This window comes from Quercus lobata, unplaced genomic scaffold, assembly GCF_001633185.2.
Source record: "Quercus lobata isolate SW786 unplaced genomic scaffold, ValleyOak3.0 Primary Assembly Scq3eQI_1866, whole genome shotgun sequence".
In the NCBI taxonomy this organism is placed as follows: Eukaryota; Viridiplantae; Streptophyta; class Magnoliopsida; order Fagales; family Fagaceae; genus Quercus; species Quercus lobata.
Window position 1 is genome coordinate 414,621 of NW_022154708.1, and position 17,841 is coordinate 432,461.

Genomic DNA, 17,841 nt, shown 5'->3' on the forward strand with positions numbered 1-17,841 from the left:
TTTAAAAAGTAACAAATTAACTTCAATCCATTTAGTAGAATGACATTGTCTTAGAGATTAATATAGACTAAAGGTTTAATTTATTACTTATTGAAATTTCAAAGTTTAGTAAGATTTAATTTGTTACGTCATTAAATTAATACAGATAAGGAAACAATGTTATCTCATGTAGCTAGAGGGAAAGTTTTTTACCATGAATTTCAGTTAACTTAATTGGTAAGATTTATTATTTTCAAATAAGGGATCTTATTTTAAATTACCTCTACATAAAAAAATAATAATAAATTAAAAAAATAATAATAAAAAAGAAGAAGAAAAGACCCTCACTAATTTCTTGACCTAATGGTTAGAAGCAATTATCATGAAATGAGTCACAAGTTTCAATTCCTCTGGTCCCACCTACAACAATAAGAATAAATTAAATGAAAATTTTATTTAATAATGGAAATTTTTTTTCTCCAAACCCCGTTACATAGCGATTTATAAAACCATTTAAATAAGTTATGTGACTAAAAGTAAACTAAGATACTCTTTTGAGTTACCAGGTGGTGAGTTGGAAGGGAAACTCTATCCTTTAACAGTAGTGATAACTTATAACAAAGAATGAGTCAAATTTTCGCTTCTCTCACGGTGAGACATGTGGGGCTCATATATGTCTATGCGATCTTATGTTACTGCTCACTTTTCTAAATAAATGAGAGCAAGTCATTTGCTAGTTCCATTTATATATATATATATATATATATATATATATATATATGTGCCTCGCACTCTCGTCTTAATATAACATATAGACTTGCATGAACAAAAAGTTGCTGCGAAAGACCAAAATGAATAGCTCGTCAAATCTGAAAGCACGGCTCCTCTTTGTTTTAGCCATAACTTTTCTCGGCAACTCAAGACTAGCTGCAGGAAATAATCAGAACGCTGGAAGAAAACTTGATGAAATTCCCGGTAAGTACTTCTTCGAATTTTGGTCAACGAACATTTCTCTCTTCTTCTTCTTTGGTGCTTGCCAAGTTGTTGTGCATTTATGTATGCTTTCTTGTACTCGATCTTAGTCTCTTACAATGGAGCGAGTAATTCATGTGTGTACGTTGTAGAGAAGTTTGCTGTGCTAGCTTTCATAATTAATGCAGCCTTCTTCATTTTTTACTCGAGCTTTGTTCTTTTAAGAAACTGTATTCCTATGATCAAAATTACTCCACTTCTTTTTCTTTTATTTATTTATTTATTTTTATTTTTACTCGAGCTTTGTTCCCTCTTTACCTCAAGTTGACTTGAAAGTCTCAAAGCATAAATGACTCCGCTTGTCTTTTTGCCTTTTTTTTTTAATACAAAATCAAGTAAGAGAGTGTAACCGTGTTTGCGATTACTACCAATAGATTTGGACTTGAGTGTTGATTAAATACTTGAATTTTTTAACTGGTTTATGACAAGTCGTACAGATTGTACCTTTTGTTTTTAAGTATATTAACTTTAGAGCATCCGTAGCAGCCAAGGAAGTCAATACTGTACCGGAGGCCGTATCGGTTTGGCCACCGGTACGATATATTTCGGATACCGGTCAATACCAGTGTACCGTTTTGGGTTTACCGCTATTTTTTATATTTATAAATATATATATATATATATGTATGTGTCTGTGTATATATATTATAATAAATATAAAAGTTTACCATAAAACATTTCCTCAATTCAGAACTAATTATTCATGGTTTTAAACTTTAGTATCAATTAAAAGGGAAAAAAATAAAAAAAAATAAAATAGAAAGCTTAAAAGTTACCATTGCATACTAAGAAAACAAATAATACTAATAAGTTAATACAAATAAGTTACCATTCTGTCCTAACAAAAATTCAAAAATTATAAAACTTAAAAAAAAAAAAAAAAAAAACTTTTTTCTGTACCGACCGGTACACCCGGTACCGGCCGGTATTGCCCGAAATTGGTCGGTACGGCCGGTATTTTTTCCGAAACGAAACAAGGGGGTCGAGCGTACTAGAATGCTAGCCGGTACGGTATATTCCGACCGTACCGGCCGGTACGGTACAGAATCGATAACCTTGGTAGTAGCTATTGCAAAAATTATGTCATTTTACCACATCAAAAGCCTACTTTATTATTTTACCACATCATTTTACAATATCTCATTTATCAAATATTTTATATTTTTACCACTTCATTTAAATATTATTTCTTAATTCTTTTTAATTCTTATTTTAAAACCTGGGGACTGGGGACTGTAGCCACAGATGTCAAGATGCCCATACCGTATGCCACAGATGTCACAAATTTAAAAACTCGGAACCTAGGGACTGAGGAGAAAGAGGAATAAAAAAATAATAAAACCATATCCCACATATGTCCGTACCGGGCCAAATATATGAGAATACTGTAGCATGTTGTAAAAATTATGAGATTTGGAATATCTGATATTTGGTGTTTTTTGGTGTTTGGTGTGCCAAATATTTGGCATTTGGCACATTTAGCACATCTAGTGTGGGTGCTCTAAGGATGTCAAGTAAAAAAAGTGAATATTTCTTTCTTTCTTTCTTTTTATTTTTTATTTATTTTTTAAGATCTGGATAAAACTTTTAAAATGTTTTCTTCAAATAAAAGACTATATATATGTGGGTGTATATATATATAATTTGAAGCTGGGGAATTTGAATCTTGAATTTTTCCTTAGAAACAACAAGAGGTGCAAGTGAGTTATACTACAGTATATTCACAAATTATTTTATAATATTTTTGCAAATTATTAATGTGACAAATTCTTACTAGTTCTAATCTGGCTAACATCATATTTTGAGTAATGCTACAACCAAAAATTATTTTATAACATTTAAAAAAAATGTTGATATAGCTAACTTCATATTAGTTTTTATCTAGATTCACCATTAATATCAATTTTTCATTTACCAATAATCGCTCATCACATTAGCAATTTGTAAAATTTTATGTAGAATAGTTTGTATCTTTAGCATTACTCTCATATTTTTATAATTTTACTTACTAATAATTATTTGAAAAATACTAATGATAGGCCATAAATTGAATGGCCCCTTGTGATAGAAATTAATTAATTAATTAGTCAAATTATTAATTAATCAATTTATCATGCAAAAACGTGGTAGCACAAACAAATCACTAATAAACTAATTATGTAGCGGAAAATAAATAATACGGTGATTTGTTTATGAATAGGGAAAACCTAACGGCAAAAACCCCACCGGGTGATTTTCAGGTCACCACTCTCGAAACTCCACTATTATCACAACAAGCGGTTACAAGTAAAGGAATCCTAAGTATTTTACCAACCTATAGTTGAATCCTTATCCCAATACCCAATTGAACTTGTTCTATAGTGACAGCTCCCCTTTCTAATGTACGACTCCCAAGTACGTGACTAACCAATTGCGTGGATCCTAGTACGCGACTTCAATCACCAACTAAGAAGGTTGTTGGTTGCAAAGTTTTTCAGTTCATCCACACGATAAAGATCAAGAAGATGCTTGGTCACAAAACCCTACGGTGCACATACACAGCAACTTCTTCAAGAGAAAGAGATGAACTAGGGCAAGAACTTCGTCTCCGGTCACAATTTGCTTGAACAGAGTTTGCTCAATGCTTGTGCAACTTGTGAACTCTTTGACGGCCCTTAAAACAATCCTTTTATATGTCTAGGGTTAGGAGAAAAAAAGGCCTAAAGACATATTCACGGATCCCAAGAAAATCATATTTGAATTCTGAAAATCTTAAACCTCGACAGATAGGAGGTGTCGAGCAGGTGTCAAGCACACTGGGTTTTGAACAGCTTTTTTAAGCTCGATAGATGTAGCTGTCGAGTCAGTTGTTGAGTTTTAATGAATTTGCACTATTAACTTGTTTTCTTGGACAGACTTGAAGGCTTTTAATACTTGATCTTGAAACATGGTTTCTTGAAGTATTTAAACACATCCTAAATCTACCAAAATACAAGTAAAGTGTGTTTTGTCAAAGGATAAACCAATTACATAATATCATGACATATGTTCTAAATATGTGAAACACATATGTCCTAACAATTTCCCCATTTGGCAATCCGTGACAAAACCACAACAAACAAATGAACATATGAGAGAAGTCATAAATCACTCAACTCATATTCACTTGTTGAATACAATAAAATCTATCCTAACACAAATTCTTGAAAAACTTTGCAAGAAGAGATTTTATGGCAAGTAGACTTTGACAACCTATATTTCTGAAACACTTTAAACAAAACTCATCAATACATCTTTGTGTGAAACAGAAATAACAGATTGCATACAAGTATAAGAAACATATATATTAAGGGAGAAAAGAAACAACACATGAAGGGGTAGGTGAAAGAAAGACATACATCAACATAAATAAGGAGATAAGTACAAAGTATGTCTATAAATGGTCACAAGACCTCATGTACAAGAATAATGTATCTAAAAAGAAGGAAAAGAAAAGATACATACTATCCTCACTATATCCCTCAAAACATATCAACACTCCCCCTAACAAAATGGTCTTATACTAACTCTCCTCCTAAGAATGACTACTCTCATATCCAAAACTATTCCCTCTTTTTGTCACGAGTGACAAAAGGTAAGAGTGTCAAGTAGACATCTCATCGGTAGAGCTAGCATCTCCATCAGCATCATCCGAAGCATCATCGTCATCACCATCATCATCATCCTCATCCTCAGAATCTGAAGTCACAAGAGAAAGTGGTGAAGGAGTAGCCTTAGGAGCAAAACCACCCATGGACGCCTGTCGCCGTGCAATACGGCTGACACAATGTTCACCTGATACAACTCCGTAGAGAGTGTATCTAGGCGAGCATCCATGCGCTGCAGCTGCACCATGATGTCTCCTAAAGTCACATCGCCCGAAGAAGAGGGAGAAGCGAATGTGGATGGAGTTGAATGGGAGGGAGGAGCTACTAAATCCGACTGCCGCAACCGAAGCTGGGCTTCACTACGTTTAACGGTAGCGTAATCTATGGCACACATAATGGTGAAATGGTTGGAAGAGGGAAAAGGAACGGAAAAATGACGTAAGATCCTCGTGATAGCGGAAGGAAAGATGAGCTTATCACGGGACACTGAATCTAGATGAACATCTATAATAGACAGAATGAAATGAGAAGGGAAATCTATAGTAAGATGCTCAAGAAGAGATAACAAAAATCAAGCACGAGGCTTTGTAATGGAGCTATAGTGAGAGAGTGGATGCAAAACAAAGGTCATCACCATGTTCATGAATCTAGGACCTTTAGCAAAAGGTCGACATGGTGTAAACAGACGCTTACCCCAAACAGAAGGGTGCTCACAGAAAGCAGGCATGAACACATCCCTGGACACAGTCCTCAGATGCTCACAACTAGGATAGTCAGGAAACTCTATCCTAGGGACCCGAAGCACATCCGCAACAAGTTACGGTATGATAGGAATGCGCATACCTCGATCGCGAGTGAAGAAAAAGAGGTACTAAACGATCAATCCCGTCATGTTGGAGTAAAACTCTTGAATAAGCACGAGAGGACAGGTGACCGGGACGTCACACAGTGACTTCCATCCCCTATTGTGAATGACAGAGGGAAGGCCAGTGTTGGCAAAGTCTGACAGAACAACTTGGCGTTCCGAATGAATGCCTCGTCTAGAAAAGTTCTCTGAAAATGCCTTGAAGGCATCATCATCATGGAACCGAATATGAGATAGTGTAGGATCAAATGATGAAGAAGCTCCGGAACAAAGAGGGTTTCGGGCTGGAGTGGATTTATACTTAGGTGCCATAGACACGACTAACGTAAACAGAAAGAGAGGGAGAGAAAAGAAAGACAATCAGAAAAGTTCCAAGCAATTTCAAATATAACAAGTATATTGAAAAAGAGTACGTATGCATGGAAAATGCATGAACACGTGAAATGCAAAAGAAATTGCATCATGGGCTCAGCCCAATCCAAACCTATCAGCATACAAACAAATAGCACACATCTAAATACATGACAATACCATTATAATGCTAATGTGATGCAATGTATGAGGTTTTAAACTCATTTAAGTGAAAACTCATCCCAAAATTTCAATAATAACTCATCAATTTTGAAAAACCCCAAAAATTTTCAAAAACCCCAAAACCTAGGTTTCAAAACATGAAATGTATGAATGTGAAAGGATTAGAAGCTTACCAAGTAAAGAAATTCTTCAAAAAGCTTGAAGAAACCTTAAGGAACAAAGATTGGAGTAAGATGAGAACGTTTGGGAGAGAAAAGAGAGAAGTATCCAAAGAGAGACCGAGTGAAATGAGTTTTGGATTGCACAGGGAGCTTAAATAGTGCCAGCAGTAAATCTCAATAGATGCAGGTATCGAGATATCTGTAGAGGGAGGTGTCGAGAAAATGGTCGTCGACAACTGAGGTATCAAGGAACAACCCAACAAAACCAAGAACAGAAACTCGATCGATCCACCAGGTGTGGAGAAGCTATCAAGGATGCAGAGCCATTCTCAATCGATCCACCAGGTATTGAGCAGCTGTCGGGATTGTGATTAGAAAAAGCTGAAGAAGCTCGATAGACAGCAAGGTATCGAGGAGGTGTCGAGCCAGCATTTAAAACCAGTTTTTCAAGATGTGAAAAACACAGACATGAATGCAATCCAACATGTAACTCAACCAATGATCTAATCAACATATTAAGCTCTCAAAATCATATTTCAATAAAAATTTTAAACACATGGATCTTCAAAAAGAAACACACACACACACACACATTAAACAAGTCTAACCAATTTTATATTTCAAAAACAAGTCAAGACAGTTTAGTGAGCATACATTAACACATGTAAAACCTTGTGATGGCCAAATCACATTGTACCTGCACATGTATCAAGAATAGTAAAGAATATTGCGTGTTGTGTGTGAAAAATATCGCAAGATTGCATAAGTGTATACATGTTATGATGATTTGAGATATGAGAAAATTACTTTAACTCACACACAATCATAACTGCTTGATGGGGACTATCACCTTCGAGGTACATTCTATAACTCCCACATCTCCTAGAATACACGCTTGCAATCATATTTAAAGCATTTTTGATCTTTTTGCTTTTGATTTTTCTTTTAAGCATATCATACATGAGCATATTAGAGAGAGAAAAGAAATACCCAATGATATTTGACATTCCAATTTTACTATGCCTAAGCACACAAATGTCATTGACACTGCACTTTTGCTATGCCGAAGCATACAGGTGTCATATTATGATTGGCAGGCAACAGTGATGAGATGGTTATTTATGCCTTTCTCTTAGGATTTTCCAGTCCTTCCGGTAAAAAAGAGTGATATGAGTGTTAAGTATAAGAGACAACTTAATTTTACTCATCATAAACACGAGCCACAAAGCTCACTTGCTTAATTGTGCATAGAGATGCTCATCTAAACTACAAATGATACAAAGTTTAGAAGACTTTGTTTCAATGGCCATTCAAGGTACACAAGTACCAATGTACACAAAACACATACTATTTTTGTCTTTTTTCTGATTTTCAATTTTTTTTTAAAATTTTTATATGAAAAACAAAACAAAGCAAAACTAAAAAATAACCAAACAAAAACATGTTAAACAACCAAAGCATAAAAACTAGATGCAGATGCATTGGGAAGAAAGAAAAAGAGAAGAAGATCATCCCATGGAGATAACACCAATATTTTGACAAAGGAATTCGAAGCGTTTACTGTCAAGAGGTTTGGTAAACAGGTCAGCCTTCTAATCATCAATGTGAATAAACTCAAGAGTGAGAGTACCATCCTCGACAAGCTCCCTAATGAAGTGATGTCGAATTTCTATGTGTTTGGTTCTAGAATGTTGAACTGGATTCTTAGAGATGTTAATGGCACTGGTATTATCACAGTAGATAGTGAGATGTTCTTGACAGATACCATAATCATGGAGGAGTTTTTGCATCCATAGGAGCTGGGTGCAATAGCAACCAGCAGCAATGTACTCAGCTTCTACAGTGGATAATGAGATGGAGTTCTACTTTTTACTCATCCAAGAGACAAGATTATTACCCACATAGAAACAACCCCCTGAAGTATTCTTTCTATCATCAGCATTCCTAACCCAATCAGCATCAGAGTACCCAACTAGGACATCACTTGTGTCCTTGCTGTACCACACACCAAACTCAACAGTGGTTTTAACATACTTTATAATTCTCTTTAAAGCAGTCATATGAGACTCTTTGGGATTAGCCTGATATCTAGCACACACTTCAACACTGTAACTAATGTCATGTCTACTAGCAGTAAGGTAAAGAAGACTACCTATCATGCTTCTATACAGAGAAGGATCAACACTTTTACCTAACAAGTCAACAGTGAGTTTAACATTTGGGCTCATAGGGGTTCTGACAGAACTAGCAGATTCTAAACCAAACTTTTTCATAAGATTCTTAGCATATTTAGATTGAGATAGGAATATACCTGAATCTTGTTGACGAATCTGCAACCCAAGGAAGTGAGTCAGCTCTCCAATCATGCTCATCTCAAACTCGGTCTGCATGAGTTTTGAGAAACCATGAGCAAGTTCATCCTTAGTCAATCCAAAGATAATGTCATCAACATAGACTTGGGCAACTATTAGCTCGCTATCTTCTCTTTTGATGAAAAGAGTCTGATTAGCCTTTCCTCTTATGAACCCATGTGACACCAAGTATTGTGTAAGCTGATCATACCAAGCTCTGGGGGCTTGCTTTAACCCATAGAGTGCCTTCTTGAGGTACAGTACATGATCTGGAAAGTGTGGATCAATAAATCCTTTTGGTTGAGCCACATAAATGTCTTCTTTGAGCAAACCATTTAAGAAAGCAGTCTTCACATCCATCTGATAAAGCTTGAACTTTAATTGAGAAGCCAGTGCAAGGAGAATTTTGATGGACTCCATACGGGCAATCGAAACAAATGTTTCATCATAGTCTACTTTTTCCATTTGTGAGTATCCTTGAGCTACAAGCCGAGCCTTGTTGCGGATTACATTGCCCTCCTCATCAGTCTTATTGCAGAATATCCACTTTGTACCAATGATGTGTTCACCCTCCGGTCTAGGTACCAAGGTCCAAACATCATTCCTCTGAAACTGAAGAAGTTCATCATGCATTGCTTCGACCCAACTTTCATCCTGAAGAGCTTCCTCAACTTTTGTGGGTTCAACTTGTGATAGATAACATGAATAAGACATAAAGTTAACAACACATTTATCAACAGTTCGTTTCCTTAATGTGAGTTCATTCATATTTCCCACAATAACTTCTGGAGGATGATTTAATTTAACCCTGGATGAAGGTCTTTTCTCTTCATGAGACTCAGAATCTGGTGAAGTGGGTATGTCTATAAAATCTTCTAAAACACTGGGAGTACTAGGAGCACTTAGAGATGCAGGTTCTCGTTTAATAAGTTCTTGAACTTCATTAGGCTCTAGAGGAAGAATTTCTTTGGGTAACTCCTCAATTCCTTTCTGAGAACCAGAATTTGAAGACTCATCAATAACAACATTCACTGTTTCCATTACCTTCATAGTTCTCTTGTTGTATACCCGATAAGCCTTGCTTATGGAGGAGTAGCCCAAAAATATACCTTCATCACTCCTAGAGTCAAACTTTCCAACATTCTCTCTATCCTTGAGGATGAAACAGGTGCTTCCAAAGATCCTGAAGTACTTCACATTCGACTTCCTTCCTTTTCATAACTCATATGGAGTTTTCTTGGTACCGTGTTTGAAGTACACCTTATTAACTGTATGACAAGCAGTGTTAACCGCTTCTCCCCACAAGTTTCTGGCCAAATCCTTGTTGTATAACATGGCTCTGGCCATCTCTTGAATAACTTTGTTCTTTCTTTCTACCACACCATTCAGCTGAGGAGTAATAGGAGCAGAGAATTCTTGAGATATACTTGATTTTTGGCAAAATGACTCCATATATGAGTTCTCGAATTCTTTACCATGGTCACTTCGAATTCGATCAATCTTCAGGTTCTTCTCATTCTGCAATCTTGTGCATAAAGCTTCAATGTGCTTAGGAGTATCAGACTTGGATCATAAGAGAATGATCTAAGTATACCTAGTGAAGTCGTCTACCACAACCATGATGTATCTCTTACCACCAAGAGACTCACTTCTAGTTGGACCCATAAGATCCAAATGTAGAAGCTCCAATGGCCTAGATGTAGCTAATGTTTAAGTGCTTGGATGCTTAGCTTTTGTTTGTTTCCCAAGCTGACATGGTCCATACACCACATTGCTCATTCTACTAAGCTTTAGTATTCCCAAGACTGATTCATGCCTAGATACAATAGAAAGATGTTTGTAACTAGCATGTCTCATCCATTGATGACATAAATCTTCATTTGGCAATCGAATGCTGTTACACACAATATCAGCATCAGGAACCAATCCATAACAGTTGTCTAAAGTGCGAACACCGCTTATGAGGTTCTTTCCAGACTCATCCATAACAAGGCATTTTCCCTTTGAGAATAGTACCATGAAGTCTTGATCATGTATCTGACTTATGCTTAACAGGTTCACCCTTAGACCTTCTACATAGAGGACATTTGCAATGTCTGGCAGTCCAAGTAGAAAAATAATTACCTTTCCTTTAATTTGAGATTTGCTTCCATCACCAAAAGTGACATTTCCACCCTTTTTAGATTCGAAAGTCTTGAAGAGAGATCTGTCTCCAGTCATGTGTCTTGAGCAACCACTGTCGAGGTACCACAAACATGTGTCCATAACTTTAAATGCGGATTTCATCATAAAACACGCTTCATGTTTAGATGACAAATCAGTGGGAATGATGCTTTCTCTCATCTACCTTTTTCGAGCTAAGCCTTTAACTTTCACTCTTCTCAGACGCACTCCTTTGCACATTTTCATTCTAAGATAGTCTAGTTTCTTCTTAGCAAAACTGAGATCTTTTTCAATAGTCATCATAAGAGAATTCAAATAACTTTTAGACTTGTATTTTCTGAAACACTCAACTAAAAAGAGATTAGAAAAACAAGATGTATTTGAAAACGAAGATCTCTTCAAGCTAGTTACAGCCATGACAACAGGGGTCAATGGATCAACACAGCAAAGATTAAACCCCAATCAGAGTATGTCTGCTCTGATACCACTTGATAGGCCACAAACTGAATGACTCCTTGTGATAGAAATTAATTAATTAATTAGCCAGGTTATTAATTAATCAATTTATCATGCAAAAACGTGGTAGCACAAACAAATCACCAATAAACTAATTATGCAGCGGAAAATAAATAACATGGTGATTTGTTTACGAATGGGGAAAACTTAACGACAAAAACCCCACCGTGTGATTTTCAGGTCACCACTCTCGAAACTCCACTATTATCACAACAAACAGTTACAAGTAAAGGAATCCCAAGTACATTACCAACCTACAGTTAAACCCTTACCCCAATACTTAATTGGACTTGTTCTGTAGTGACAGTTCCTCTTTCTGATGCACGACTCCCAAGTACATGACTAACCAATTGTGCGGATCCCAATACGCGATCTCAATCACCAACTAAGAAGGTTGTTGTTTGGAAAGTTCCTCAGTTCATCCACACGATGAAGATCAAGAAGATGCTTGGTCACAAAACCCTACGGTGTACATACACAACAACTTCAAGAGAAAGAGATGAACTAGGGCAAGAACTTCGTTTCCGGTCACAATTTGCTTGAACAGAGTTTGCTCAATGCTTGTGCAACTTGTGAACTCTTTGACGGCCCTTAAAACAATCCTTTTATATGTCTAGGATTAGGAGAAAAGAAGGCCCAAAGACATATTCACGGATCCCAAGAAAATCAGATTTGAATTCTGAAAATCTTAAACCTCGACAGATAGGAAGTGTCGAGCAGGTGTCGAGCACACCGGGCTTTGAACAGCTTTCTTAATCTCGATAGATGCAGTTGTCGAGCCAGTTGTCGAGTTTTAATGAATTTGCACTATCAACTTGTTTTCTTGGACAGACTTGAAGGCTTTCAACACTTGATCTTGAAATATGGTTTCTTGAAGTATTTAAACACATCCTAAATTTACCAAAATACAAGTAAAGTGCGTTTTGTCAAAGCCTAAGCCAATTACATAATATCATGACATATGTTCTTAACATGTGAAACACATATGTCCTAACAACTAAAACTATATCAGTAATTTGTAAAAATGTTGTAAAATAATTTGTATATATACTATGTAGCATTACTCAGTTCAAGTTAAGCTAAATTGGTGCCTTGTCATACTTTTTTAAGAAAGCTAAATGCACACAATCACACACTCCCAAATCAAAATATTTTTTTATAAGGGAAAAAAAAAATACAAGGAATTTCTGCCATGACGCCATCTAAAAACTTCCTGACTAGATCGAAGAAGTTGCATGCACATCAGTGGCAACTTCAGGAATTTTTTTCAGGGTGTTCGTTAAGAAATATAAATTACATAATCTAATAATTTGTTATATTGTTGTTTCATAAATTATAAAATTATTAATTATTGTTTAGTCTAACATAATTTAATTTGTTTGTCTTTTATAATATATTGGTTAATTAAATTATTAATTATTGTTTATTAGTTGCTTCTCTTAATTAATTATTAGTTAATTAAATTATTGTTTATTAATTGCACTAGTACACATCTTATATGCATTTACTTCACTTAATTCAAATATTCCATTGCCCCATGTGCCCATCCACCCCACCCCACCCCACCCCACTCAACAGACAAGTCTCATGCCTCCAATAAAAAGTTTTCAATTTTAATTAAATAAGTTGTAATAAATTGTCAACAAGGATTGAACAAAAAAATAAATGCACATACAAGGAAAAAAAAAATCATTGTTGCACTATGTACACAACACAACACTACAATTCACTAACTTTATTATATCTCAACTCCCAATTAATTTCAAAGTTTCAAACAAACTCAATTTTTACTTTTTTTTAAAAAAAAAAAGAAAAAGAAAAAAGACTAACAGACAAGCATAAGAGCACCCACACTAGATGTGGGATATGTGCCAAATGCTAAATATTTGGCACATATCCCACAACAAACCCAATTTTAGCCCATTTAGTAGATGTGGTATATTGTTTTTTTTTGCAACATTGAACAATACCGTGACAAATTTGCCACGGTACGGAAGATATGTGGTATATTATTTGTTGTTTGTTTATTGTGTTGATGAGTAGTAAATATTATTTTAATGTGTAGTAAATATTATTTTAATGTATAGAATTGAATTATAAAACATCTGATAAATAAAATGTTATAAAATAATAAAGTAGGTATTTGATGTGGTAAAATGACATAATTTTTAAAACATCTGCTATGGATGTTCTGACTATTTACCATTAAAAAATCTGCTATTCATATAAGCACAAAAAAAAAAAAAAAAAAAAAAAAAAAAGACAAAATTCAACTCATAGAGCACAACACGTGGGAGGAATGGAGGGTATCAATCCACCACTAGACTCTAGACACTTCTACCACGTGTTGTGCTCAAACTCACCAGAGACTTAAACAATGACTTAAACTCACCAGCCCCGCCCCTAGACTTATATCAATCCACCACTAGACTCTCTCAGTACACCAAATTCAACTCAATACTCTCTCACTCTCTGTCTTTTGTATCAGACAGTTTAAGAGATTTTTTTTTTCGGGTGCTCGTTGCTCACTTGAGAGAGAGATACCAGATCTGGTGAGTTTGGGCTAGGGGCGGGGCTTGCGGCTCTGCTGCTACCATGCTGCTGCTGCCTCTCCCTTCACTGCTTTACTTCAACCATCAGCCGCTAAGTCTCTTGGTTAGGCTTAGGGTTTTATTTGTTTGTTTGTGTTTTTTCTTTTTTAATCTTTGATGGAATGACAGATTAGTTTTGTTTTAAAATTTTGAAAGGCCGGGCTATTTGTTTTTTATAAAATTTGGTTGATTGGGTTAAATTTTCTTTAGCTTTACTATTTTTGTGATTTATGTTGTTGTGCTAAATTTTTTGGGCTTGCTAAATTTTCTTTTATAGATTAGATTCATAAATTCTTTTTATGGTCTTTTAAAGTGCCAATAATATTGTTGGGCTTTTTGTGGGTTTGTTCTGTTACAATTTTTTTTTTTTTTCAAATTTTAGTTCAAAATATTTTTGGGCTTTTTTTTTTTTTTTTTTCCTTGAAAGTAAAACAAATAATTTTTTTTATATATTTTATTTGAGGGTGTTTCTAATTTTTCTTGAGGGTGTTCCTAATTTTTTTTAAAAAGGGTAAACAAATAAATTTTTTTTTATTATTATATATAATTTTTATTTTTTTCCAGTTCAGGGTGTTCCTGGGAACACCCTGAGCTTAACGTGGCGTCGCCACTGATGCACATTCGAGTCTGGGATACAATACAAAGTCCGAGACCATGTTTTTAGTTCTTATCCAAACTCTCACCACCTCTTCCTCTTCTTCTTTCTTCTATAAGGCTCACGATTCTTCCAATCTCTCTTTATTTCTTTGACTGGAGTTTGAGATTGTTTCTTATTTTTCGATCAAAATTTTTGTATTGGTTTATGTGTACAAAATTCTGTGGCATCTTCAAGTTTAGTTTAGGTGAGAGGATTTATTTTGAATACTTGATTTTCTTTTAGTTCTTTTGGAGAAGCGTTGCAGTGGGTTAAGATTTCCTGATATTGGGCTGTCCACATGGGTACCTATTGGGCCCAAGCATATGGCCCAATTCCAAGAATGGCTCGTTACTATATTTTTATTTCAATTTCATGAATTCATTATGAAAATTGGGAGAGCAGGATTTTATCCATTTCAGTTAAAATAGAGTTAATTCGTTTTATTGTTAAGATTTTACTTCTTAGATTTGATTGTAAGTAAAATACCACTCATTTAAAATTCATCTAGCTGGGGACCAAGCCCATTACCCATTGGTCAACACACTCTAGATGCCACCAATCCAGGCAAAGGATGATGTTTTTAGTACCATCTCCTACTTCAAACTTAAAGAATTGCCTAGCCTCATTCTTTTATTTGAGCAAAGTTCTCCAACTCTAATAAGTGTTTTGTTGTGGAATTTTAACATTCCAAAAGTACATTACCCTACAAAAGAACCTCATGGACCAATGCAACCCAAAGAGAACCAACTTCAGCAAAAAGGTTCCAAATGTGTTTCATAACAGCAACCCCGTTCCATTCTCCAGGCCTTCTTAGTACCAATTCACACCTTCCTTTTTTGGAGTACACAATTGCTTCCAGGAGACTTTTTAAAGTTGGCACACACATGCTCTTTTTGAAGTTTTTTTGTTTTTTTTTTTTCATTTTTTTTTTTTTTTGAAAAAGTTAATGGATGCCCGAGTATAAAAAATTTTTATAGGAAAAAAAAAATATAATTGATTTTTTTTAACAGCTTTTTATATTTTTCATAAAAATGATATTAATTTTTTTTTTTCCAAATTGTCCTTTAACAAATGCTATTAAGGCCCTAATGGTACTCGTTAACCAAATATTTTTTTTTCCAATAAAGATATGTACTTATTATGGTACCATACTATCAAAGTCAATGTTTCCAGTATTTGTAAGAAACCTTGTCAAGACAAACGTTTCTGTTCAAGATATTGCACAATTGATATTGTAATGTTTTTTGTCTAATGGAAAAGCATTGCAATTTCCTTCTGAATAGCAAATTTTTTCAAACATGTTTCCATGTTCAGAACTGCTTTTAAAGTCATCTAGGATATCTTAATGTTATTATTTGTTAATTTGTTAGCATGCATACAACGACCCCTATGCACAGCATTGTGCAGTTAAGATTGATTCCAGAGGTTCATTCACTTATCTTTTGATTCTTTTCATTAGTATAGTTGCCCATGTGCATGTTCAATTCATCATTTTTTTTTCTTGGTCACTATTGCCTCAGCATTTTAATGTTTCTCAAGCTTTAATACAACTTGTCTGTTCAATTGTACGTCTCTTTGACTAGAGAGTCACTATGTTCCTCAATCAGTGTAAATTTGTTAAACACAACGAGGCGGTTTAGGAAGTTGTTCTATCAAATGAATAATCAATTCCTATTCACTTGTGTAATAGGCTGGTAGCTTTTAATTAGTAAACACTAAACACTACACTTATGGTATAAAAAAAAAAAAGTTTAACATCTGAATAATCTGAAACTTTAAACAAACCAAAACCAGCGTTTTGGCTTTCACATACATATACAGTTTTGTCTTAGCATGGGAGTTCACAAGGCCACAAAAAGTTGGGTGTGCAACTTGCAACAACATTGACTCACCCAAGCTTGGAGCTTAAGCTATTTGAAAATTTGTGTCTTAGGAATTTTGGTAATTTTATCACTGAAAAACATAGGGTGTTCTGAAACTCATTGGTACCTTATTTGTGGAGACTATATAGGCTGCTTATGACTAATTAACTCCCTCTTTCTTTTTCAAAATTTCAAGGTTTCATTAGCATTGATTGTGGCAGCAATGAAGATTACATTGACGAGCATACCAAAATCCCTTACATATCAGATAAAGGATTGATAGACACTGGCATAGTAAAGACGGTATCCCCTGATTCACCCGGAAATATTCGACAAAATGCTAAGAACTTGAGAAGTTTTCCCCAAGGAACAAGGAATTGTTACACTCTGAAACCAGAGCAAGGTAAAAACAATAATTATTTGATCAGGGCAAGATTCTTTTATGGGAATTACGATGGTAAAAACCAGATACCAGTATTCGACCTACATCTTGGGGTTAATGAATGGAAAACAGTGAATTTAACAAATGCTGGTCCAAATCGTATTGTTCATAGTGACATTATTCATGTTCCCTTGACGGATTACATAGACGTATGTCTAATAAACACGGGCCGTGGGGTACCCTTCATTTCATCATTGGAACTACGGCCTTTGAACAGTTCCATTTATCGAATTCCGGGAAAAGCACTGACAAAAATAAGGGGATATGACGTTGGCAGGAACCCTTCTGACTCGGACGTCAGGTGAGTCTTTTATACCTTCCTAAGCTAAAAAATAAATTAGTTCAACAATTTCCTGGATCTCATATTTGCTTCATCTTCATTTTTCTTTTCCTTTTACAACAGAAGTTTTTTCTATCACTGAATATTCATCTTCAATAACGTGGTGGCTATAACTCATTCTATTGCATATCATGAAGAATACTTCAGATATTAAGAATGTTAAGGGAAAAAACCTCCAGAGATAGAACTCCCATACAAGATACAACTTACAATATTAACTGTGAAAATATTACTACTATTGAAAGATCTCCAATATAAAATACTAAGTATGTAGAATACCCAAAAGAGAAATAGGCAATCACACAAAATAATATATATATATATATATATATATATATATATAAGAGATTTTGGAAACAGCATTTTATTTATTTATTTTTTTTCCAGTTACCAAACAAGTTTTTAGGTTTAGAAAATAGAAAATAGAAAATAGTTTTTTAAGTAAAAAACTGGGAAAAATATGGTTACCAAACACACCTTCTCTCTTATCGTCTCCCTCCCGGTCCTCTACTTTTTCTCCCTCTTTTCTCTATCTTTCTCATATGCCTAGACCTCCCTTAACACACCTCCTCCTCTGACTCACATGACTTACTGGAGATGCATGTTAAATTTAGTTTGGAAATTCAGAAGTATAATGTAGTTTTAGATATCAGTCTAAAACCCAAGTTTGCCAAAATTTGTTAACTTTTTTACTAGTTAGAGTCCTCTGTCACTTGGCAATGGAGTATTGATATAGGGAAAA

At 34.9% G+C, this 17,841-nt stretch overlaps 1 protein-coding gene across 2 annotated transcripts in view; it reads left to right on the top strand.

Annotated features, from left to right (window-relative positions):
* The first annotated feature begins 789 nt into the window (after nucleotides 1-789).
* Nucleotides 790-17,841, top strand: part of LOC115972981 (putative leucine-rich repeat receptor-like serine/threonine-protein kinase At2g19230) — a 40,730-nt gene continuing 23,678 nt past the window's right edge. The window contains exons 1-2 of one of the 2 annotated variants that reach the window (XM_031093193.1): nucleotides 790-954; nucleotides 16,514-17,060. In XM_031093193.1, the coding sequence (XP_030949053.1) occupies nucleotides 801-954; nucleotides 16,514-17,060 (701 nt within the window). In that variant the 5' untranslated portion in view covers nucleotides 790-800. Of the gene's footprint in view, nucleotides 955-16,513; nucleotides 17,061-17,841 lie in introns of those variants that run through there. The other variant, XM_031093194.1, reaches the window with a different exon arrangement.